Raw genomic sequence first — 24,507 nt, 5'->3', positions numbered from 1 at the left:
AAAGTCCCTGGAAGAGGGTGTCGGGGTGGATGTCATGTTCCTGGACTTTAAAAAGGCCTTTGACATGGTTTCCCACCACATTCTCTTAAAAAAACTTGGTGACTGCAGCATTGATGTCTACACAGTCAGATGGGTGGGTAATTGGCTAGACGGTCGCACCCAGAGCGTGGTGGTGGACCGCGTCGTTTTCGACCTGGAGAGATGTGGGCAGTGGAGTCCCCCAGGGCTCAGTCCTGGGGCCTGTACTGTTCAGCATCTTTATCAGCGATCTGGATGTGGATGTGGAATGCACGCTGTCCAGATTCACTGATGACACCAAGTTGTGGGGTGAGATGGGCATGCTGGAGGGGAGGGACAGAATCCAGCTAGATCTAGACAGGTTACAGAGATGGGCGGATGAGAATAGGATGGAATTCAACACAGACAAGTGCAGGGAGCTGCATCTAGGGAGAAGGAACCAGCAACACACCTATAGCCTGGGGAACACCCTTCTTGTCAACACAGTGGCAGAAAGGGATCTTGGAGTCATTTTTGACTCCAGGATGGACATGAGCTGCCAATGCAAGGAAGCGGTCAGTAAGGCTAACTGCACCTTGTCATGCATCTACAGATGCATCACAAGCAGGTCCAGGGCAGTGATCCTTCCCCTCTATGTGGCATTGGTTAGGCTACAGTTGGAGTACTGCATCCAGTTCTGGGCACCGCACTTCAAGAGGGATGTGGCTAGCATTGAGAGGGTCCAGAGGAGGGCCAGGCCCTACAAAGAGAGGCTAAAGGGCTTGAACCTATTCAGCCTCCACAAGAGAAGGCTGAGAGGGGATTTGGTGGCTGTTTACAAACTCACCAGGGGGGACCAGCAGAAATTGGGTGAGGCTCTGTTCCCCCGGGCACCACCCGGGGTTACTAGGAATAATGGCCACAGATTATTAGAGAAAAGGTTCAGGCTTGACATCAGGAGACATTACCTTACAGTTAGGGCTGCCAGGCTCTGGAATGGGCTCCCAAGTGAGGTGGTACTCTCTCCTACATTGGGGGTCTTCAAGAGGAGGCTGGACAGATATTTGGCTGGGGTGATATGACCCTGGCACCCATTCTTGTCCAGGGCAGGGGGTTGGACCTGATGATGTTTAGATCCCTTCCAACCCTAAGCACTATGATAATATGAGAGGACCTTTGGCTTGTTTAAAGCCCTGGCCCCACCTCTAGGCCAGTCAGGGTGCCAGATGGCTCTCTGCAGCCCTGGCCTGCCCCTTGTGGTGGGCACAATTGCCCTTCAGCCCCAGCCTCTTTACATTGACCAATCGAGGAATCAGAGTTAGCCTAGCATCTGCTGCCGTCCGCAGACAACAAGGGTCCCCTTCTGGGCCCCACCATATGGCCCTCTTCCCCAGGGCTTGCTTAGAGCCCCAAAGATCTTAATGGAGGAGCTCCTCTCTCCACTGGGCTCACCTGAGCCCTGGGCCTCACCCCTGCCAGCTCTACTCAGGGACTTCCCTGGCCCCTTTGTAGGCCTACAAGTTGGTAGCTCCCATGCCTAGGTTTGGCCTTGCTCTAACTAGGCCCAAGCCTTCTCTCTGGGGCTTGGGACCTCACTGGGCTCCTAGGAACCTTCTACCATCCCCATTGTTCCTCCCTTACAGCCGAGGTTTTCCATGAGCAGCAGCTCAGCTGGGTGTTGTTGTTCCTTCAGCTACTTGCAGCAAACTGCTGCTCCCAACCCTGAGATCCTGGATCTAAAATGGCCGCCCCATCAGGGCTGGCCTGCACCTGCTAGGTGCCTGCTCTCTGCCTTAAAGTGGCAGATACCAAAGGTGCTCTGCCACAAATTTCTATGTAGATGAGTACAAACTGATGTACATTGGCGTAAATAACCCAAACTATACTTACACCATGATGAGCTCTAAATTAGGTGTTACCGCACAGAAAAGAGATCTGGGACTCATGGACAGTTTGCTAGAAACATCAGCTCAGTGCTCAGCAGCTATCAAAAAGGCAAACAAAATGTTAAGGACGATTAAAAAAAGAGAAGTGCAAACAAGACAAAATATCATTATGCCCCTTTATAAATCCATGGTGTGGATCACCTTGAATGCTGTGCCCAATTTTGGTCCCACAATTCCCAAAGGATACAGAAAAATTAAGGGAAGTACAGAGAAGGGCATCAAGGATGATTAGTGGTATGGAGGGGCTTTCGTATGAGAAGAGACAAAAGAGACTAGGCCTATTCAGTTTAGAAAAGAGCTGCTTAAGTGGGGGACATGATAAGGATTTACAAAATAATAAACGGTAAAGAGAAACTAAATAGGGATTTATAATTTACAACTTCACAATACAAGAACTAGAGATCATAAAATGAAATTAGAAGGTAGTAAGTTTAAAACTAGCAAAGTTCCTTTTCACACAGTGTGTAATTAAAGTGTGGTACTCATGCCACAAGACGTTGTGGAAGCCGGCAGTTTAACCAGATTCAAAAAAGGATTGGACAAATTCTTGGGTACATCAGTAGCTATTGAACATGGGATTTAGGATTACAACCTCTGAATCAGAACAGTCTAGACCTTAAATGCTGGAGGCTGTGTGTTGGAGAAGAACAGGGCAAAAACTCCTGGTCATACCCTGTTCATTCTTCCTTTCAGCATCCACACTCTGCCACTGTGACACAGGATACTGGGCAAGATGGACCTATGGTCTGTCTCAATAAATCGCAGTTTTTATGTTCTTAGAGCTTTACCTAAAAATATATTCCAAGTCTAGGCTTCAAATGCATTTTAAAAACATTCTTCTAACAGGTGTCATCCATGATTTCTAACATAAAGAAGAAATCATTTTAACTGGAGCTCCACACACAACAAGTTTAAACATCGATCTCACAGTTGGATTAAGGCCAATGTACGTGAGGTCTTGTAATACCACATTCCAATGATTCTGACACAAGAAGAATATTTGTGGTAATACATTTTTTGTGTTAAAAATGATGGATTGGGATTTGTCTGGAAAAATCAAGACTGTAAACTCATACTCAAGAAGCACCAAGGTGAAGCATTTGAGCTAATAAAAAGTTAGTTTAACTTTTCCCCTGCTGAAAATTCCTTTAATCTAAACTGAAACATTTTTTCAAATTCAATAAAATTCCAATACTTTTATAACTTTAATGACTCAAGATACTTTATTTCATTTTATTTAGCATTTTTGCCATTTTGTTTTAAGTTTTTCTGCAGAGAGAATGCAGAGACAGTTTTCCCCCTTCTCGCTTAATTATGCAAAAAAGATTGAGCTGAAATGGGTCAAAACATTTTGTTTGGACATTTCTGACACTAAATGGGAAAATAAACGTTTTTAGAATTTTGGACACAGTTTCAAATGCATCAACTCTTTTGTTTTGACGTTTCAAAATGAAATACATTTTCAACAAGAAGCTTTCTTGGAATTTCTGTTCTGCACCAAATATTCAAAACTTAGTTATCCCTGTTCACAACAAGCTCTATTAAAAATGCCAATTACAAAACTGGGCTAGTTAACCTGCATGGTTGTGCTGTATCTTGCCATATGGAAGATTAGGATTCAGTTTTTACTTGGGTTTTCCCTCTCTCCATACTGGCAGAAAATAGGCTTGGAAAATAGGCAGAGATGGGGCATTCAGCTGTGTTTGAGCTAATCTCATTTTTTAATTAGATGGCTAAAAATTAATTACGGACATAATATTTGTGTGTGTATGTATGTTATTAATAAAAATAACAGAGATTCTTTATCTTCTCTTTCAGATCCATCTCATTCTTTTCACCGAGATGAGACTATAGTTATCGCTTTGGCATCAGTATCTGTATTAGCTGTTTTGATTGCTGCTCTCTTCTTTGGATACAGGATGCTTGCAGGTAGTATTTCATGAGCTTTCCCTTTTTTCCCATATTGTTCTTTTGACTTTCTCATGGTGATGTTTTTTCTTTCTTCCCCCTATTGCCGTCTTGAGTACATGGTTTTGTGTATAATGTTCCCCACTTCCTTCAGTCAGGCATTTTGGGGTAATTTCAGGTCATTGTACATGCACCGATTTTTATAAGGAATCCTTTGTGTTTGTATTCTGGGATCCATATTTTTCCATAAATCCTCAGCTCAATTGATAGGTGAAAGTCTAGTCATGAGCCTTCTGTGAGGACAATTGCAATGGCATTTTGTATGAAGGAATAGTTGTGCAGCAAGTAATCATTGCTTTCTTAACCATGTAGTCTTCTCACCTGAATTTTACTAATGCTGGAGAGGAGGATTTAAAAGATTACTCCTGAACTTGCGTATTCTTAATGATGTGTAATGTTGCTGACAACATAGCTCTTTAACCTTTTGCATCTGTAGTATTGCCCAATACCGTAACTATCAGAACTTGTGATTCATATTATCTATAGGGGACCGTAAACAAGGTCTGCACAGTATGAACATGATGGAAGCAGCAGCATCAGAACCTTCACTTGACCTGGATAATCTCAAATTGTTGGAGGTAGGTGTGACACTCGGGATTTCTGTATCTTTTCCTTATATGCTGACTGGAGATCATATCACTTTTCAGACATTGTGGGTGCAGCTACATGTGCGCTCTGTTGTGGAGTAGACTAAAGCTCCTTGATAAAGCATTATAGTCTACACGTGTGTCAGTATTAGGGCACAGAAAACTAAATACCTCCGCCGTAGGATAGTACTGTCAGGGATGGTACTATCTTATGGCAGAATACTTTACTGTGCTGAAATGCATGTGTAGATGCTACTGTGGGTGTACATTATGCCCATTCAGCTCAACCGGCTGGGGGGGGCTGCTCTACCCCAGCTCAAATTGCTGCTGTCCTGGGTGCATGTGTAGACACTGCGCCCGGGAGCAGTTAACTCCAGCTTGAACTGCTCCAGAGTTTATTGCATTGCATTAATTGCACCCTGTTATATTAATGAATTGCATCGCATTAATTGCACCCTGTTATATTAAAGAAACATATGTTTATTTTTCCATTGTTGTGTTGTTATAGTTATGTTTCTTGTTCACTGCAATTAAAAACCATAAACGAAACAACTAAAAGGTTTTCTTACTTTTGCTATGATACTAGCAACCAAAGATATTATTTTGCCTTCTCTTTGCATGCTGGTTTCATTGATTAACCAAAGCATGCTCAGCTGTGAGAAGAACATTGACTGCAGAGCACTATTTTGTATTACATTTTGGTGTCACATAAAAGGGCTCATCGTAGATGACCATGTTAAAAATGTTTAAAATATCCTACCGTAATAATTTGAAATGGTGTAGTAATACTACTGCAAATTTACTATGGATTAGATAGTATTCTTTAATAATAGTGTATGCATGTATTCTTAGCCTCCTCAACATCATCTTTCACAGTGGGGCATTCCATATCTCCATGGCAACTAGAGGCAGACTAGAACTCATCCTTGGAAGGATCTCTGCAGAACGCCCTACTCCAAGCAGCACAGTGACAGACTTCAAGTCTCCCTTTGCAGCAAAGCTTTCACTGGATTTTTACAAGCTTTTAACTAAATGCGTCTCATTCTCTTTAGTGGCACAGATTGTTTTCCTCAAAATGACTAAACTTACAAATGAGGAGGGGGTGATTTTGGGGAAGATGTGAAGGACATCTCCTATATTGTTCCCTATGTTGCCCTTCAAAAATGGCAGACAGCAGGCTGCAGGAGCTCTACTCTGAGAAGAGCATAAGCAAAGCCTATGCTGAGATTTGCAGCAGGTGTCAGGTCAACTGACTCTTGCTGGCATTTGAGTGAGGTGAACTGTTGAGAAAGTTCATAGATTTCATAGAGGAGTCGAGCTGGAAGGGACCTCCACTGGTCATCTAGCCCAACCTGCTGCCTGAGTTAGGATCAGTTGCAAAGTATCTCCATTCCTACAAGCTGTTTTTAGCTGTGAGGTCACAGTCGCCATGCAATATGCTGGCTTCTATAAGCCATTTGTCATCAGTGGCTTTGGCTCAGTCCTTATTCTGTACACTCAGCCCACACTTAGCCTAGACTCAACAACAGGGGTGACATGATTCAGATTCCGTTCCTTGAGCGATAGATTGACTTTCTTTCCCTCTTCAGTCTCTGAGGATTATACAGGAGAGGGCATTAAGCAACCATTATCTTCCTCCCAAGAGCATGCATGCAGATTGTCCTTTCATTCTCCCTCATAATTGACTCTTCCCCTTCCTGGGTCCCTCTCCTTTTCTCTCAGGAGTTTGGCCCACAGATTAAGAATGATATTACACAAAATCAGACTTAAAAGGGCAGTACAACCTTTTAAAATATTTCACTCAGAAGTCTCATTTTTAGATCATCTAATGTGAAAAGGAAATCTTTAAAGCTGAGTCTTTAAGTGATACCTTAGAGTCTCAGCTAAGCTTCCCAAAATTAAGTGCAACTGGGGTCTACTGTCACAAGTACTTCTATTTCCAGAAAATGAAAAAAATCTGCAAATTGGAAGAATCTTGTGATTAAGGTGGAGTGGGAATTCCTTAACAAGACCTTTTTTAGCTAAGAATTAAAAAGATCTTCATTTCTCTTCATTAGGAGAGAGAAGCCTTTACTTCATTAGTAAAGACTATCACCTGAGGGAGTATTCCTGTATAGCCCTCAAGAGTATAAGGTATCACTCACCTAAGTTGCATAAGCAGCCACAGTCCTAAGGATATTGGCTTGTGTCTGCTTGTTATGTGGCTTGTGTACTCAATTGAAAGTCCGCTCTCAACGTGCAGGAGAAGAATCTATTTTGGTGGTCTCCAACCATTTTAAGTAGGAGATCACCTTTGGCATTTAAAAGCAACCCAAGATCTACTGTGTGCTGCCACCCTCCCTCCCCCTCAGCCCAGCAGGTAACTCTGTGGGGAGAGGGAAGGAGAGGCAGATCGAGGCAGAGGAAGAATTACATTATTTGGTGGCATGCCTCCCCAGCAGGTAAGTCCCACCCAGCCAGGGCTTCATTCAACTTATCCATGCTCCTGCCTCTGCGGCACTGTCCCCCACCGTGGGGGCCTTGATCTAGCCCCTGCCCCTTCCCTTCCCCACGGACTGACCTGCTGAGCTCGGGTGTGCGCATGCATGCACATGGGTACTCAGCCCCCCACCCCAGCCTCAGATCGACTCCAAGAGGCTCCGAGATCTACTGGTGGATCAAGATCCACTGGTTGGTGACCACTGATCTATTTTAAACTATATTTCCCTAGAAGCTTTTTCAGAACTTGATGTTTCACCTGACACTTGCTATGCATTCAGGACTCCAAAAAGTGTATCACTGGGCAATTGGAAATATATTTGAAGAAGTGGGAGTCACAGACTAATATCTGATATCTATCTAAATATTTTGCAAGTTCTTTGTGGAGCATAGACACAAAACAGGCATTGAAACAGTGGACCAGCAGATAACTGGCTCTTTCTGGTCAGATAGTCTTCATAGTCATGTTCACTCTCTCATGTCCAGCAGATGATTCTTCAAAAACATGTATATAGCTAGTAAGAAGGCAAACAGCCTTCAGCATTATCTAAAGTGTAGCCCTGTCCATGTCCTAGTTCAAGCCTTTTCCCTTTTTTATTAGGATTCTACATCAAGAAGCAAAGTCTGTGTTGCCTGGCTCAGCAAGACACGCTTAGGATGGAAACAGATGTTGCTTTTGTCACCTTTGTGCCACTATAAAAGTTTTTATGGTGGCCCAAGGCCAAGCAAATGGACATCCATATCCCTTGTTGTGCAACAGATGCCTAAAATCTGTGGCTGCAACAAAAGTGGTATTAATTTGTGCCACTTAATTATGGCAGTTGTGGTGAGAGAGTGCAGGCAGCCAGAGCTGCCAACACTCCAGCTGTCCTTGGCAGGTGCTCTGACCCTGCTCACCCCAGGAGTGCCTGCCTGGCTTTTCCTGTTCACAGAGATATACCTCAGTGATTCCTGAGGGTGCATCTCTATAAGTGGGGAAAGTCAGGCAGGCATTCCCAGGGCTTCAGGGGCCCAGTCCTGTGCGGGAATTCCCAGGGCACATTAGATCAGGTCCTTCAAGCCCTGGGAGGACATGCTGCCATTTTCCTGCAGCATTAACAGCTGCAACAGTGGGCAGTGTGTGTTTCACTTAATGAAACGGATCAGCTGTGCTGGACATATCCCAACACAGCTGACCTAGTTCATTGGGCAACGTGTATTTGTAGCCTTAGAGCCAAGTGAGTGTAATCTCAGTCAGCCTTACAGTGCATCGAAGGCAGGATGGAAGCCTATAAATGATCTTGCTAGCCTCCAAGTCAGTTTGGAAAAACAAAGGTATATATGGAGATGCACCTTATAGACAAACTGAATCAGATGCATAAGCTTTTGTGTGAAAGCACTGACTTCATCAGTTACACTTAAAGCCTCAGGTACAATTGCTCTTTTTATTATATACCCTGAAAAGAAAAGTGATTTTGTAAGCAGCAAGATCATAAGCATCTTCTAAGGAGTTGTGTAAGGCTACTACCAAGTCTTCCTTGCTTTCTCAAATATCACGGAGCTGGTTTCTTCGCCCTTGCAAATGAAGCATTTGGTAGAAGGATATTATAAAACAGGAAAAGGGTGTCCCAGTAACCTTTAAGATCATTTTCAGGGGGGGGGCGGGCAGTATATTGAATTGTCTCTCTTGCTCTTGCGATGATTTGGTGCTTTTTACCTGTCACAGTGAATAGTCTGACATGGAAGGGACCAAGAAAGAACATTCTCTCTTGCATGTGAATTTTCTTTGTAGAAGCCTCCACGCTAGTCAGGCTGCTGCCCATGTCAGGATTACATTAGGTGTTTTTAGCTATTACCTGCTCATTATATACTTAGAAAGGGAAGAGGAAGTTCCTCCAGAAAATCCTGGGATTTCGTTGTTAGGGTTGGCTGCCAATAGTTAAAGTTAAATACTCTAACATTTTTATCTAGTTGGCTCCCAAAGCTGGAAAATGCTATTTTTCTGAAGTGCTCTTCCTGAGGGTGGTAGAAAAGCCAGGCTTAGAGCAAAAAACTAGTTAACCTCCAGTTGCTGTGGAGACTGGGAACACCCCACTGTGAAAACTGACACGATGGGTCCTAAAATGAAATGATAAGAAAGAGTTTTCGCTTTCTATTAAAAGCTATTTAAACTGTAATGGATTTTCTAGGTAACAGCTTTAAATTAGGGCAGATCTGAAACCTAAGAATGATGATATTAAGCCTTTTAAGGCTGAGATGCAAACTACTAAATGGCATGGGAAGTTGTGAGAGCATTCGTCACATATCCGTTTTATTTTTTGTTTCTGAAATTAAGATTGCTTCCTGCTCATAAACTCTCTGAGGAAAAGAGGCATAGTACAGTGACTTAACAATGGAGTTAACTGAAGTCGGTCATGCATACACTGAAAAGATATACAGGGTAAAAGATTAGGTGGTACAAAAATTGATTAGCAATACGGAAGTATATGGATTTCACTTGATGTGTTTAAAATATTTAATGAGTATGCATTTATTTATTGTGGATTTGGAGTAAAGAAAAAGCTAATAAGAGCTAGTTTGGCCAGTGCAAGATTGAAGGCCACAAAGGCTTTTGGGACAATGTTCTAATTTTGGTCTATGGCACAAAATATTCATTAAGGTGCGTCACAGCTTCTGCAATAGAGATTTTCACAAAATTGTGCATAACTATATATCTACATAACTATATATCTTCCACTACTTTGCAGAGTTAAAAACCTCTTGTTCAGATGTTCTTTATTCAATATAATAACAGCTTTTAAACTTTTCACAGCTGATTGGCCGGGGGCGATATGGAGCAGTATATAAAGGCTCCCTCGATGAGCGTCCAGTGGCTGTAAAAGTATTTTCCTTTGCCAACCGTCAGAACTTTATCAATGAGAGGAACATTTACAGAATCCCACTGATGGAACATGACAATGTTGCCCGCTTCATTGTGGGAGATGAGCGATTTACTGCAGACGGACGTATGGAATATTTATTGGTGATGGAATATTATCCCAATGTAAGTACTTCACATTGAAGAATTTGGTTTGTTTTGGAGCTGAACAATAGTAAAATAAAGAGAATGAGCATTAATATCTACTAGTATGCTCCATTATTTCTTCTTGCATAAATAACTCACCTAGCCTGAACTAATGTAAAAATAAAGAAATAAGAATTTTCATAAGCTGCAGTGCAGTCTACTGTAATATTATAAAGATTGTCCACATTCTTGGAAAAAATACTGTGCTGTCAGTTAAGATGCAGATGTTTTTATAAACTGCGGCATATGCAAGGATAGACGATTGAATGGTTTGAATCTTTCTGACTGAAATTTATTAAATTCAGAAGTACTGCCTATTGAGCATTAAGAGATGTTGAAACATCGTATCTGTATTATGATGTAGTTCTGAGCTTATTAGGTTTGCAGTGTGTAACTAGTCTTTCACTCAAGCTAAATAAATTTAAAATAATTTTTCTCAAATAAGGTCATGGTACTATAAATCATGTTCCTCTTTTAGGAAGGTAAAATTAACATCTTCACTTAAACTTTTCTATATTTTAACCTGGTTTATCTTCCATTAATCACAGGTCATATATAGAACAGGGTTCAACAACCTTGTTAGGAACAGTGGGCTGAATTATGGAGCTAGGTCCAGCACGGGCCACTGCTTCTGACCCAGCCACTGCTGCTCCCCCACTCCCTTCCCCTGTGCCTGCCACAGTGTCAACCTGCTACCAAATTGCCACAGATATCCCTGGGCACTGATTTGCTGCCAGTCCAGTTTCACAGGCTGGATGGAATTATTTAGTGGGCTGAGTCTGGCAGAAGGGCCATAGGTTGCCAACCCCTAATAGAGAAAATACATGAAGGAAGGTAGCTTAACCACAAGGTCAAAAAGAGGGTTGAGAAACAGATAAAATATACCTTCCTTATATTAACAACTAAGGACTAACATGGTTGCTTTGTGTGGACATGGCAGATTCCATGTTACATTTTTGTTTTAAAACAAAATAAAAACAATATGGGCATGGAGAGAGTGATGTCAGGATGCTTCTACATCCTTCACAAATATGTTTCCTCCTCCTAGTGTTGTATAATAAGCTGCGCTGCAGAGCTGGCTGCTTTTTATTGCTGAGTGTACAGCTATGTATGTGCAGTGTTAAAATGCATATAAAACATTTGTATATGAATAATTATGATAAATAATAAAATTAGTATGTTTCTATGTATATCTAGACTGGCATGTGTATATATAAATGTACAAATTCCAGCTATTTCTTTATATCTATCTTGTTGGTTTTACAATAGAAAATAGGTTAGAATGGTTGGTCATTTGGTTACGCAAGCCTAAATCCCATTTATAAAATGTATTTGAACTTCAAATCCCATAAACAGTGCCCATAAGGGAAAAGGCCAACGTTTGAGTTGTGGGGGAGAAGTGGGTGGGAAGCATATGTGTTCAAATATTAATAGAATATCCTAGGGAAATCTACTAATGATAAATAAGAACAAGAATTATTACACCCTCCTGAAATACTCAGGGTATGATTAAGGTTAAAATGAAAAGTATATCTAATATATTTAAACATTCAAATGATAGTGGCACAATTTATAAAACAGTTGGGATTCTAGGTGCCAGTGATCAAAACTGAACACTGTGAAGAGGATCCTAACTATCAGCAATTAAAATGCAAAACACCATTGAAAAAACAGTCGGCTATAAGCAGATGGATCGCTATGGAGAGAGGTCCAAAAAGTAAGAACCCCTATGGAAAAAGGTCAGTCACATGCAGACCTTAGCTGCCTATACACATGCTTGGGGTTGAGGGCAGGGGCATTTTAATTAGTGCAGTACCCAGAGAGCTGCTCTAATTAAAATGCCTCATAATCACATGTACTAAGCCCCTGCAGGTTTAAAAATGGCTGTAGGACACTTTATCTAAACTTCATTTGACAAGGTTTAGATAGTGCCCCAGTGACCAGTTTTAAACCCACGGGGGCTTATATATATGACAGTGAGGCCATGCTGGAGCCGTCTACTTGGAACATGGAGCACACTTGATTAACCAGCACATGTATAGGCACCCTTCATGTACGTAAGTGGAACATCTAGACCCTATGTCTACAAGGAGAAGAGATTCTTCTTTCAGTCAGATTTAAAGTTATGTTTCAATCACCTGAGTTAGGTTAAATCAACTGAACAGTCCTCACCCCTGCCAAACATCCACGAAAAAAACATTTAACATGTTTGGAGCATTTGAGCTGCTTGGATTATAAACTGGCATCAAAGGGGAGTTTTCAGTTAAAGTAGGGTAACTTGATTGAAAAATGCATTCAAAGGAAATGATAAAAACGTGAAGGAAGCTTACAACAAATACCTCTTTTATATTGTAAGTACCCTCCTCAATAAGGTATTTAAAACAGCAGGGCTAGCCTAAAACCAATCCACTGTTGATTTGGTAACTAATAGAGAAAAATGCGCAGCAGGTGTAATTAATACACAGCATGATCCTTAATTCAGTCAGCAGATGTTCTTCTGTATACTGAACTAACAGCAAGAAATGAAAGATCCCTGCTGGAAGCTGTTACTAGAAGGGAATTACACTTGTCAAGCCTTACGGTCATAAGAACCTGATGTGAATAAGGAGGCCACCTGTACAAGCTGTGCAGCTGAAATATTTTTTATCACATCCAAAACATGGCTTTCCATGAAAAGATTTGGTTAAAAATAATGTCTTTTTAGTAATGATGAGAACAAATGACAGCCTTTTGACAGTGAATAGCCTTATACACCAGCAGGATTTGTCTTCCATGGGTTAAAAATGAGGCAAACCAGATTAGCACACTTTTATCTTGTCCAGCACTCCTCCTGAGCTGAGAGAAAGCAAGCAGGTTGCAAGGGTCAGGACATGTATAATGGTGTATCATCAGCATCCTGGGCTGATAATACTTCATCGCTTGTTAAAAGAATAAACAGGGTGGTAAAGACAGTGAAGGATAGCTTATTTAAAGCACTCCCTAGTGTCACACAGTTGTCTGTCAGCAGTCCAGCGGCTTGTAGCTTTTAAATATAATTGGAACAATTAGAGGATGATTCCAGACACACCAGCATGGTCCTCTGGTTAGTAAAGCAAAAAACAATACTCAGTTACCAAAAGCCATGACGAAAAGGGTTAAATAACTCATACTGAAGGGTCCTTTATTTCTAATGTGTACCTTGCCATGGTGATACTGCTTATCGGCTCTGTGACCTGATGAGCTATGTCAGTGGGATTTCTTCTATTGGGAATACAAATCTTCCAGCCCTCCAGGTTTGGGGATTGTCTATGAAACAGATAACCCCATCCCACAACAGATATTCTTGTCATGGAAACAAAGGAGAGATCTTGCCAAGCTCAGAAAAGGCAAACATGGAATTTGTATCATATGACATCCTTTTAAGCAACAAAACAGAATATGGTGTAGATGAAACTACTGCAGGGTCCATATGCTGGAGAACTGTATTCAAAGAGTAGCTTAACTGCAAACTGGAAAAGTATGTCAAAAGTGGAAATACAGGGGTCTGTCCTAGGTCCAATTCTGTTCAATGTTTTAATGAACGACTTGAATAATGATATAGAGAGTACATTTATTAATTTTACAGGTGATAATAAGTCTGGAAGAAATTTTGGAGGACAGGCTTAGAATTCAAAATGGTCTTGACAATTTAAAGAAATAGTCTGAACTAAATTGGATTAAATTAATAAGGACAAATGCAAAGTACTATCATAGGCAGAAATAACTGTACACATATAAGATAGGGAACAACTAGATAGGCAGCAGTTTTGTAGAAAAAGATCTGGGGATTATGGTGGATCATAAACTGAACCTGAGTCAACAATATTGCACTGTTGCAAAAAAGAACAAACCCACCCAATTACCATACTAGGATATATAAATAGGAGTATTGTATATAAGACATTAAGTTAAAACTTCAGCTATTTTCAGAATTGGCAAGGTCTTAGCTGCAGTATTGTGTCTAGTTCTGGGTACCACACTTGAAAAAAGATGTGAATCAATTGGAGAAAGGCCAGAAGAGTGAAACAAAAATTATCAGAGGTCTAGAAAATGACACAGGAGGAAAGATTTGGGTTTGTTTAATCTAGGGAAAAGAGATGGGAAGATATCATAAGTCTTCACATATGTAAAAGGTTATTAAAAAGAGGAAGATTAGAAAATGGTCTCCATGTCCACAGGAAATAGGACAAGTAGTAATGTGCTTAAATTGCTAAAAGGGAAATTTAGGTTATACATAGGACATTTTTTCTAACTGTGAAGACAGTTAGTCACTGGAGGAAATTACCTAGGCAGGTAATTCCATCATTTAAAGTTTTTAAGAGCACGTTAGATAAATACTTGTCAGGAATGGTTTATAATTGAGCCTGCTATGGGACAGAGAATGGACTTAGATGGCCTCTTAAAGTTCCTTTCAGCCCTATTTTCTATTACATTTCCCTGATTCTATGGAAATATTCTCACTGTCCCTAAAGAACAAATTAAAAGAGTAGAATGTATTCATTGTATAATAAGCAGGCCTGTACCTGAAGTAAAAATCAACTTTGACATCATAGAAGAGATGAAAGAATAGAATGTTAATTGCAAGGAAATCACCTTGGGGGAACTTAAAGCAGCTTTGGCTTTAAGTTTTAAGGAGGGAGGCAGGATAAAATAACTGCATGTCTATTCAAAGCCAATGGTGAAGAGAACTTGAAAATGCAGCTGGGATTCTTCAGCCAAGTACAGGAGACAGAATCCGTCACAAAAATGGAACAAAGAAATAATGGAATGACCTGAGAGAGGAGAATTAAGAGCGTGATTTTGTTAGTCCCCAGGAAACTCTTCTGTACAATAATTTTGAACAGAATCCATAATCCTATCACCAGTGGATTTTGAGAAAAACAAGCTGGTTTTCATCCCACCCATTCTTTTATTGCTCATAGCTTCATGCTGTTCATTATCATGGAACAAAGCACTGAATGGCAGCTACAACTCATCTTAAATTTCATCAACTTTTAGAAAGCTTTTGACACTGTAGCGTAAGTGTTTGTGGTAGATGCTAGGAATCTGCAGATTGTCGTCTAAAACTGTCCAGATCTTCTGGAATCTTTATCAAGACACCAGATGTGCCACGATATTCTGCCAGGAATTAGTTTACTGGTTTGATGTTACTACTGGTGTTAATCAAGGGTATGTCCTCTCCCCTTTGTTGTTTGGTATGTTCGTTGATTTTGAGCTATGACAGATCTGGCATCAGGATTAGAAATTCCTTGGGCAGATGGAGTGCTTAGAAATCTGAACTTTACGAATGATATCTGCCTCTTAAATACAGTGATGCACAAAATATAACAAAAAACTGATAGCCTAGTCACAACTGTTACGCAATTATACCTTATAAACAGCAAGTCAGAAATAAGGGTTATGAAAGCCAATGCAACCTGAAATCATTCCATTTTTCTAGAAGTGTTCTTCGGTGCTGCTGATGGCTTTATGTACCTAGGCAGCATCTTTCATAACTCAGATGCCTGCATCTGTGATAGGATGACTCAACTGGGAAAGCAAGCACTGCTTTTCAGGAACTCATCTCATTATGGAAGTCTAAAGCATCAGCACTAAGCTATGAATCTTTCTAGCAATCTGTTAGGCATATTCTTGTATGACTGGAATCCTAGAAAAATAATTGCATCAAAAAGAAGTTTAAATGCCTTCCTGTCTAGATGTCTGCTCTGGATATTCAAAATAAAGTTTCAGATAGAATAAGAATGCTGAGATCTTGAAATGAGTGCAATTCACCCACAGCCACACAAATAGTACAGACCTCACCGTGACTGTGTTCCGGGAATGTTGGCTAACAGGCTCCCCAAACAAGCCTTGTTTTAAAAGCCCTAAAGCAAAAGGAAGAGAAATCAATGCAATGCATTCATAGTTGAAACAGCAGACTTGCAGATTAAGAGTTTGATCAAACTGAAGAAAATGATCCAGGATCAAATAGGTTAGTAATGACTGAACTGTGCCTTATGCACCTAATCATGTGAAGCAGTTTGGTTGCAAAAACCCTAACTTTTGCTGGTCTACCAGAAGGTCCCAGTTTTAGTGCTGTAGGGTGAATGCCCATGAGCACGTACCTTTGGTTTGCAGTGCACATGCACCCATGCTCTGTGCTGCTAATTTGCAGTGCAACAGCTTTTGAGGTTTTTTTTTCACTGGGCAATCCTGATGTTAAAAAAACGGCTGCTAAAAAAAGCTGTGTGGTACACATGGCAGCAGTATGCACCGCCAAAAAACAAAGCCTGCTGGCCACAGGCACGCTCTAGCTGCCAGCCAAGCTCTGAGCTGCTGACTCAGTGCTGCTGCTGCCCCAGGAGGCCCCCAGGTAAGGCTGCTGGGACCAGCACAGGCACTGGTTTCAGGCCCCCCTGCCCCACCAGGTCCCTTTGCCGTGTGCCGGAGTGCACGTTCAGGGATGTGCCCAGGGACAAATAGCAGTACAAATATGTGCCACTGCGATTTGTGCCATGGCAAGCACGCCCCCGCACATGTGTGCTCATGGGGATGTGCCCATAATGTCTAAACCATCTTCCCTCATACAGTTGCTATAGCAGAGGACAAAGAAAGCACCTCTGACTCTGTTACATCTCTTTTCTGTGTCCACATACCATCCATGAACAGAAAATAATCAGACTCCAGAGGATCACCTTTGCACTTCCTTTCAAATCTGACTTAGATGCCCCTAAATATCAGTGTTAAAATATGATGGAAGCAGAGATGCAGTGGAGTACCAAGAAACCAATCCTGTAGCTGATGTTACAGCTGTCAAAAAGTTCATAATTCTCAAGTGTGCTTCATTTTTTAGAGACGAAGGTAATTTTAGTCCCAAAGTTAACTATCCACAGAAAAATGTGGTGACCTTTCACTTCTGTTGTTGAAAATGACTTGCCTTAGAAATTAAGAATCCTGACTCTAGGGTTATAGATGAATTATTTCATACTAGAATCAATCATCTTGAAAGGAGTTCAGGTTTTTCATTTTAATAATTTTTGTGCCACCCTTATTTTGGGTCTCTAGCATGATGTCTCCTACATTTGGTCCCTGGCAGGTTGAGAGGTCTGAGTGAGCATATCCGTGCTCTATCTGGAATGGAAAGCCAAATATAACTCAGAACTAGCAGAGACAGCAGAAATCCTCAGGATTCCAGAGTCTACATGAGCGAATAGAGACTGATTTTTAGCACTGACATGGTGGGAGGAGTAGACTAAACAGACCGAGTAATAGTGTGATTATCCAAAGAAATAAGACTCAAAATATTTGACATTATCCTAAATAAGGGCAGCTCTATGCAAAATCTCTTTATGTGCTAGATAAAACCTATGCTGTCTCTAGCACTCGGGAGACAAGTGCTGAATTTTCTGATATGCATAGATATTTTGAAATTTCTGGCTAGTTTTGTAATTGTTAGGATAAAGAAAAGTCATGATGGTGTTTTTTTTTATTTCAGAAAAAATATTTATTAAAAATAAATATTTAAAATGTATAGTGCTCTATAACGAATTACTACTTGGATTCAGGGTTTATTTTCATTATTAGAGCATAGAAGCAGTATGGGTTAGGTGCTTTTCATACTGTGCACATGACAACACTTAAACAACACAAAATAAAATTTGGTTTGTGCATGGGTATGTATGCAAGTCACATTTGTCCTATTTTTTCCAACAAACAGCTTATCTATTTGTGGCTCTGTATGCTATACAGTGTGAATTTAAAAGGCTCTAAGAGTTTTATAACTAAATATAGGAGTGACAAGAACTGTATTCTCAGCTGGTTTTTGACTGATAATGTTAAATAAACATTGGATTAAACCTCTCAGACTCCAGTACTTCTGAGCTGTGTTATACACATTTATCCCATCTAAACCACCTTTCAGTGTGATACAGTATATCCCAAATGTAGCCAAGTTGCTATATTTACTAGACTTTCAAAAAAAATTAGAAGTTACATGAAGCTGTTTTTTTAAATTAAATATGAATATGTATATAAATTATAAAAAGCTCTATTAATAGTAGAGGTGCTTAACTTCTAGTTACATAGTCGGATGTCAGTTTTCATTCCTAAGACTCCTCGTGGGACTGGAAGGAGTAACCCTGAGATAACCATGGTCCAGGAAACGTGCAGGGAGCATTTCCCAGCTGTCCAGCTCCTCCCAGGACTTGAAGGAGCTGAGTGGCAGGGAAAGGCTTCCTGTGCCTTGCCCAGACCAAGGACCAGAAGGAGTGGAGCAGCAGCTTCTCCCCATGCTTTCCTGAGACCTGGAGAGGGGCTGCAGGCTGAAATGCCTATAAGCTTCCTTTCTTGGGAAGATTTCTACTGCTGCAAATTTCCTGGAATTGTAGCAAGAAAAATTAATGTCTGTCCATTACCTAAGTGTCTTCTATCTAAGATGCTGAGTGGAGCATGTAAGCATATTTACTGAAGCTGGCATCTACAAGCTCTGTGGTGCTGGACTGGAGCATGCATAGCGTGCCAATGCAGAACCTTGTGGAATGTAGCAAAATGTCTCTAAAAAGCTATAAATATGGTCTGATGATTACTATCAAAGGCACAAACTTCAGCCAAATAGGAATAGATTTTCATGGGGACTATAAAAGGCTCCTCTTATACTGCAGGACTACTCCCGCTTCTTTTCTACTTTACCCCACCCACCACCAAATTTAAAGCTTATTTTCCAAACACAGGAGATGCTAAAGCTTGCCAAAGAGATGGCTCAGAAAAAGTAACTAAATATTGGCAAAACTTTAATTTTTCCCCATAGCTTCATTCTCTGAAACAGAATTTTTTCCTGAATTTTTTTCTAGAAATCTTCAAAATAAATTGATAGCAAACTTGAGAAATATCAGTTCAGTCAACTAATGTTTTGCAAAGTTATCAACAACTGAAAATACCACCTTATCATGGATAATGTTGGCCAGATTTAACTACATGTTGCTACCAGTTCTGCTCCCTGAGGTGGAGAGGCAGAGCAGTTAAGGTGTCCCACTGTGTTACAGAAAACATCAGTTTAAAACCTCACTCTTGGTTCATGCCAAAGGCTGCCTCTAGATGACCCACATGTACATGAATACCTGGCCATTCAGGCTGGGGAATCAGGAAGACTGGAGTATGATGCTAGTTGCATCATTTGTTTGTGTTATATTGGCACAGTAACTGGTATACCTTAACCCAGTGAGCCATTTGACTTGGGTGGTCCTTTCACTTAATTTTGACTAGCCCCTGCCCTTCTGAAATATAAAATATGTACAGTAAAGGTTGCTTCTAGTCCAGTAAATCTCTTGTTATGGGTGCTGATTATTCAGAGTTCACTATTTAGCATTCCAGGTAATTGTCTCCAATTACCTTCCTTCTTTACGAAGGATTTCAGAATCCTGGAATAGCTGCAAAAGGATAAATGCACTTTGTCTAAACTGCTTTAATTTTATAGCTAATGTTCATTTTTCTTCAGGTCTTAAAAGGCCTCACAGGAATTTATTTTTATTTTTGCATAATTTTTCAGTCTTTGACCTTCTATTCAATATTAATTTAAACTTTTTAGATAAGACTCATGAGCAGTTGCAGGATTAGAGTCTGGGGAACACTTGGTGATACAGACTCTTTAAAATATTTTGACTTGATAATTAAGGTTGATACAATTTCAAACCACTGTTTTTATTTTTCCCTCTAGGGTTCTCTGTGCAAGTATTTGAGTCTCCATACAAGTGATTGGGTGAGCTCTTGTCGCTTAGCCCACTCAATAACCAGGGGCCTGGCATACCTTCACACGGAGTTGCCTCGAGGAGGTAAGATCAGGAAGGGATGTATTTAGAACAGAAAAATTGGGATAGTTTTCAGGTAGTAGTTTTTCTTTTCCTTTTCTTTTCACAGGCAGTATCAAAGAGAAATAGTTTATTTTAAGAAATAACTGTGAGCAGATGATAAGTAAAAATATAGACTACACATAGCTTCCTGTAGTTATCCCAGTCTCCTGAGTATTCCAACACCATGGTCTGGATCTGTAGATACTTTTATGAAAATGTGGACAAAAAGCCAACAAAACTCCACAAACATGCAAGAGAGAATCAGAGTTGCACAATACTGTTGTGCCATAGTATGAGATGACTGAAGACTCAGAGGATCTGACATGCACAATCTGAATTTAAAAAAGCATGCAGATGAAGTGGTCTCATATCTCACAGTTCATATATATATATATCACAGAAACAATATTTGCAGTTTAAAAGTATGTGTATTATGTATATGGAAGGAAAATATTTATATCTTCTGTTTTATTGTAGTCTTATCTTCTATAACATTTTCTTTCAGGGAAGGGACCATATTTTTCCTATGTATAAATAAAAACACCTAATTAATTTGATGCTTTATTACAACGCTGTACAGGACAAACCATTGAGATGCACCTTTTTTGTTTTTAGTTGCATGCTTCATTCAATCTTTTTATAGCTAAAGTATAATTATATAACAGCTATTCTGAGATCTGTGTTGTAAAAGTTTAAAAAGTATGGTTTGTCACTGAAATAGTAACTACAAATGAAAGGACTAGTGAGGCACGGTAAGATTAATTCACCAGTAAATAGTAGAAGCTGAGAATGTCCTAAATTTTGGTTAAAAGGAAGTTTATAATAATGAATGTAAGCAGTAATGTTTATGAAAAATAGAGGAAAATATCTATTCAAAAACAAAGCTGTCATTAGCCTATTTTATATTCATATATGCCAGTGAAACTGCAGCCAGCACCTTAAACTTAATCATTGTGAAAAATACAGCTAAGTCTTTCCATTAAGCAGCTGCAATTACATAAACCTTCTACCACCGTGAAGAAAGACAGAACAATAGTCGTCTTTTTTGTGTGTATAATCCAGGGGGAAACTTACACTGTATAATGAACTCAGATTCTAGGAACATAAGACTATAATAAACCAGTTCTGTGTTCTTGGCTGTTTTACTAAACAAGTCTCCATTAAAAAATGGATACAAACTGTTCTGCTGGCTAGCAGTCGTAATTTGAGAACACTAGATAAGATTATGTTTACAATATTTTATGATAAGTACATTTCAGTCCTTTTGTAACAAGCTTCTGCAAAGGTTTACACAACTTACAGTGAAGTCCACAAAAATTTGCTCAAAACTGATAAGACTTCCAGCAGCATTTAAGTGTTTTAATATATTAGACTTTTCTGATACTTTGAGACTTAGTTTAAGACCTGTTACTTGCTTAGATCAACAGTTCATTCTTGCTGCCAAGCAGTGACTTTCCAGATATCAGCTGTTCACATTCAGTCATGGAAGGCATTAAAATAAGTTTGAGAGCCAGACCAGGCAGTTGGGGAACAGTGCGTTCATTTGTCCAGCTGGAGAGGTACGTTTAGGAATAACCTGAGGTTTCTCCTGGGGCAGCTCTGATCCATTGCAGGATTAGTGTGTTCAAGCTCTGGAACAAATGTGAGCTGTATGTTGATATGACTGCCCCCGTCCAGTTTCTGCATAGGTGCCAAGCTAACTGTAAAGCAAACTGCTTGTGCCTCGTATGAGGGAGGATTCTGATATCAGGAAGTTGCTTGGACTGAGAGTTAGATGTGGGACAGCAGGTTTGTGCTTAAATGTATATGACTTCCCTGCTTAAGCTATGCTGAAATCTTTGTGGGAATCAAAATAAACTTGCTGGTTGTTGTTAAAACTGTGTAGAAGAATTATCTAATAATATGTTGCAGAATGTAATGGACTCAGTGGTAGAGCGGCAAGGTCTCCTCTCCTGCCTGGCTTGCCACCTAGATACTACCCTGCTACTCCCCTCTGTCCTCTCAGGGTTCACCTACCTTATTATTTCACCTGCCCTGCCTTGATGTTATGATTTCATAGGGGGTCTGCACCTAAGAGGTAGAAGTGGGTTTTGTGGTGACCGGTCCTTGTCTGGGCTAAGGCCTCCCCAGCCTTCACCCATTTTAATCTAGTAGCTGGGTTTTTCCACCCAAGGTCCACTGTACCAGGACCCCAGACCCCTGGGCCCCAGCTAACCCCTCATGGGCTCTGGACCCCCTGGGCTCACCCCTTATGGGCTTCCAGCTTCTTTGCTGCTGGGTATTCAGTCCTCTTACAAACAGCAGTCCTCCTGAAGTGTTTGGGCTTCTGCCCTCACACAGCCCACTGGACTTCAGGTCCTAGAAGTGCTCTGTTGGGATGTCCCTGCAGTATCCCTGTGGCCTCCAGTCCTCCCCTTACAGCCATAGCTGGTCCTTCAGTTTAAAGCCAAACCAAAACCATGACTGTCCACTCCCAAAACAAAAAAGTTTTCCTCCCAGGCTTAATCCCACCCTATGATAGCACCACCACAAAGGCTCAAGGCACTTATCTACTGCTGCTTGGAGTGTAGAGTTCCTTCCACCTCCCCTTCTGCCCAGAGTCCTTCTGTGAGCAGCCCGGACTGGCTGTTCCCTGGAGCTTTGCCTCCTATGGCTCCTATGGCCAGTATCTCTTCTCTTAGGCCCTGGGCTTATAAGCCTCTTCCTGAGTCACCTGACCCTCTACTTCCACCCCAGTCAATCACTGCCTGCACATAGGGTGGGCAACCATCTTATTTAAGACACCTTCGCCATTGTAAATCTGTTCCAGGGGCTGGGGCCAGCCAGCTGACCCTGGGCTCCCTCTCCCCCTCAGTAATGGGGCAGAGACCCCGTTCCAATAGACATAGCAAGATGTTATGAACATCAGTCAGTGTTTCTATGGTTACTAAAGTATATTTCTGTGGCCATAAGGAAGAAAATGTTAACTTCAGGAAGTTATTTTTTATGTTTTAATAAATGAGCAGACACAATGTGATTCCTGTTTTGTCAGTCAGAAGTGCTTTTCAGTTAATAATGAACACTATCATATATCCCCACAGACCACTACAAACCTGCAATTTCCCATCGGGACTTGAATAGCCGTAATGTACTGGTGAAGAATGATGGAACGTGTGTAATTAGTGATTTTGGACTATCCATGAAGCTAACTGGAAACAGACTGGTACGCCCAGGCGAGGAGGACAATGCAGCCATTAGTGAGGTAAGCCTGAATAAAGAAAGCACAGTAATAGGTCTTTGTAAATGGGATGTAATAGGGGAGACATTAATTTAGAAATAATCTGGAGATACCTACTTCTCAAGTGAGTAAGCAGTAGTTATAGAATTCCTTTGGGGGAGGGGAGAGATACTGTATATGGGGAAAAGAACAGATTTAAACTTTGAAGAATTTAGTTCTTTTGAAAGGTTTGAGGTCAACGGCTCTGGAGACCAAAATCCTCTAACAGGACAGGTACAACAGGTCAGCAAGGATACAAGCAGGCATGGATCCTGCATGCTGAAAAGGGGGATATGATGGTAGTGGAGAGCTTGCTGCACATTTGTTTGGTGCCAGGCTCTCAGCAGCAGAGGAAACAACTGTGCCACCTCAACCCCTGATCTGCTCCGGGTGCTTGTTTTCATGCTGAAGTCCATTAGTGTAAACTTGGGGAAACCATGTCTGAATGCCAGAGAGTGTTGTTGATCTTTCTGCTGAGACCCGTCAGCACAGGTGCAGTTACAGTGGTGTTTGTTATGATGTAGACTCTTATCCCTTAGGCCAGTGGTTCTCAACCTTTTAAAACTCACAGGCCCCCTTGGGAAATGCCAGCTCTTAGTTTTCACTCAGTTTTTGATGACAGAAAAATAATAGAGAAATTCTTCTGTTGCAAAAAACACACACAGACCAGTACAAGCCAGAATGTTTTTAATACTATGGATTCTATTTGATATCGCTGGGATAATCTTGTGAAGCATGTTTGCACACCTAACAGTGATAACATTGCATGACACCCTACAGCATCCCTGAAAGGATCTCAAGACACCCTAAGGTGCCAAGGCACCCTGGTTGAGAATCGCTGCATTAGGCCTTATATTGGGGGTGGGCAAAATATGGCCTGCAGGCCAGATCCGGCCCGCCAAGCACTTCCCTCTGGCCCACGGAGCCCCTTCAAAACCCACGTAATGACGGCTGCCTGTCTAAAAGCCTCCGGTGGCACCAGCACCTCAGGCTGTTTCCTTGGGTTCTGGCTGCGAAGCAACCAACCCTGACCTCAGCCTGCCCCAGCTGGCCTCACCCTGCCCCAGCTCAGGCCAAGTTTGCAGCTTGAGAGGGGCGGGGGGGCTGGGCCAGAACCTGTGGCGCCGGTGAGGGGAAACAGTGTCTGTGCCGGGTTCTGCTTTGCGGCATGGGACTGGAAAGGGCCCTGCCCTGCAGGTAAGCCCAGGAAAGCAACTGCTGGGCAGGCTTTCCCTGTGCCGTGCTGCTCGGGCCGTGCAGGGCTGGGCTGGCACTGGGGAGGAGGAGCGGCAGCTGGGCCGCAGCTCTGGCCCAGTCAGCACCAGGGAGGAGAGGTGACGGCGGAGCCGTGTGCCGCTCGGGAGAGGATAAGCCCAGCCAGAGCAGCAGG

General features: G+C 41.4%; 1 protein-coding gene across 3 annotated transcripts in view; it reads left to right on the top strand.

The window, feature by feature from the left end:
• BMPR2 (bone morphogenetic protein receptor type 2) overlaps positions 1–24,507 on the top strand; it is a 185,306-nt gene that overhangs the window by 142,473 nt on the left and 18,326 nt on the right. For all 3 annotated transcript variants that reach the window (XM_014516903.2, XM_025196683.1, XM_025196684.1), the window contains 5 exons: positions 3,762–3,872; positions 4,398–4,489; positions 9,768–9,998; positions 19,729–19,843; positions 22,942–23,102. In XM_014516903.2, coding sequence (XP_014372389.1) covers positions 3,762–3,872; positions 4,398–4,489; positions 9,768–9,998; positions 19,729–19,843; positions 22,942–23,102 — 710 coding nt within the window. The remainder of the gene's footprint in view (positions 1–3,761; positions 3,873–4,397; positions 4,490–9,767; positions 9,999–19,728; positions 19,844–22,941; positions 23,103–24,507) is intronic.

Source organism: Alligator sinensis, unplaced genomic scaffold, assembly GCF_000455745.1.
Source record: "Alligator sinensis unplaced genomic scaffold, ASM45574v1 scaffold755_2, whole genome shotgun sequence".
Taxonomy (NCBI): domain Eukaryota; kingdom Metazoa; phylum Chordata; order Crocodylia; family Alligatoridae; genus Alligator; species Alligator sinensis.
This window is presented reverse-complemented; position numbering and strand designations above follow the sequence as displayed.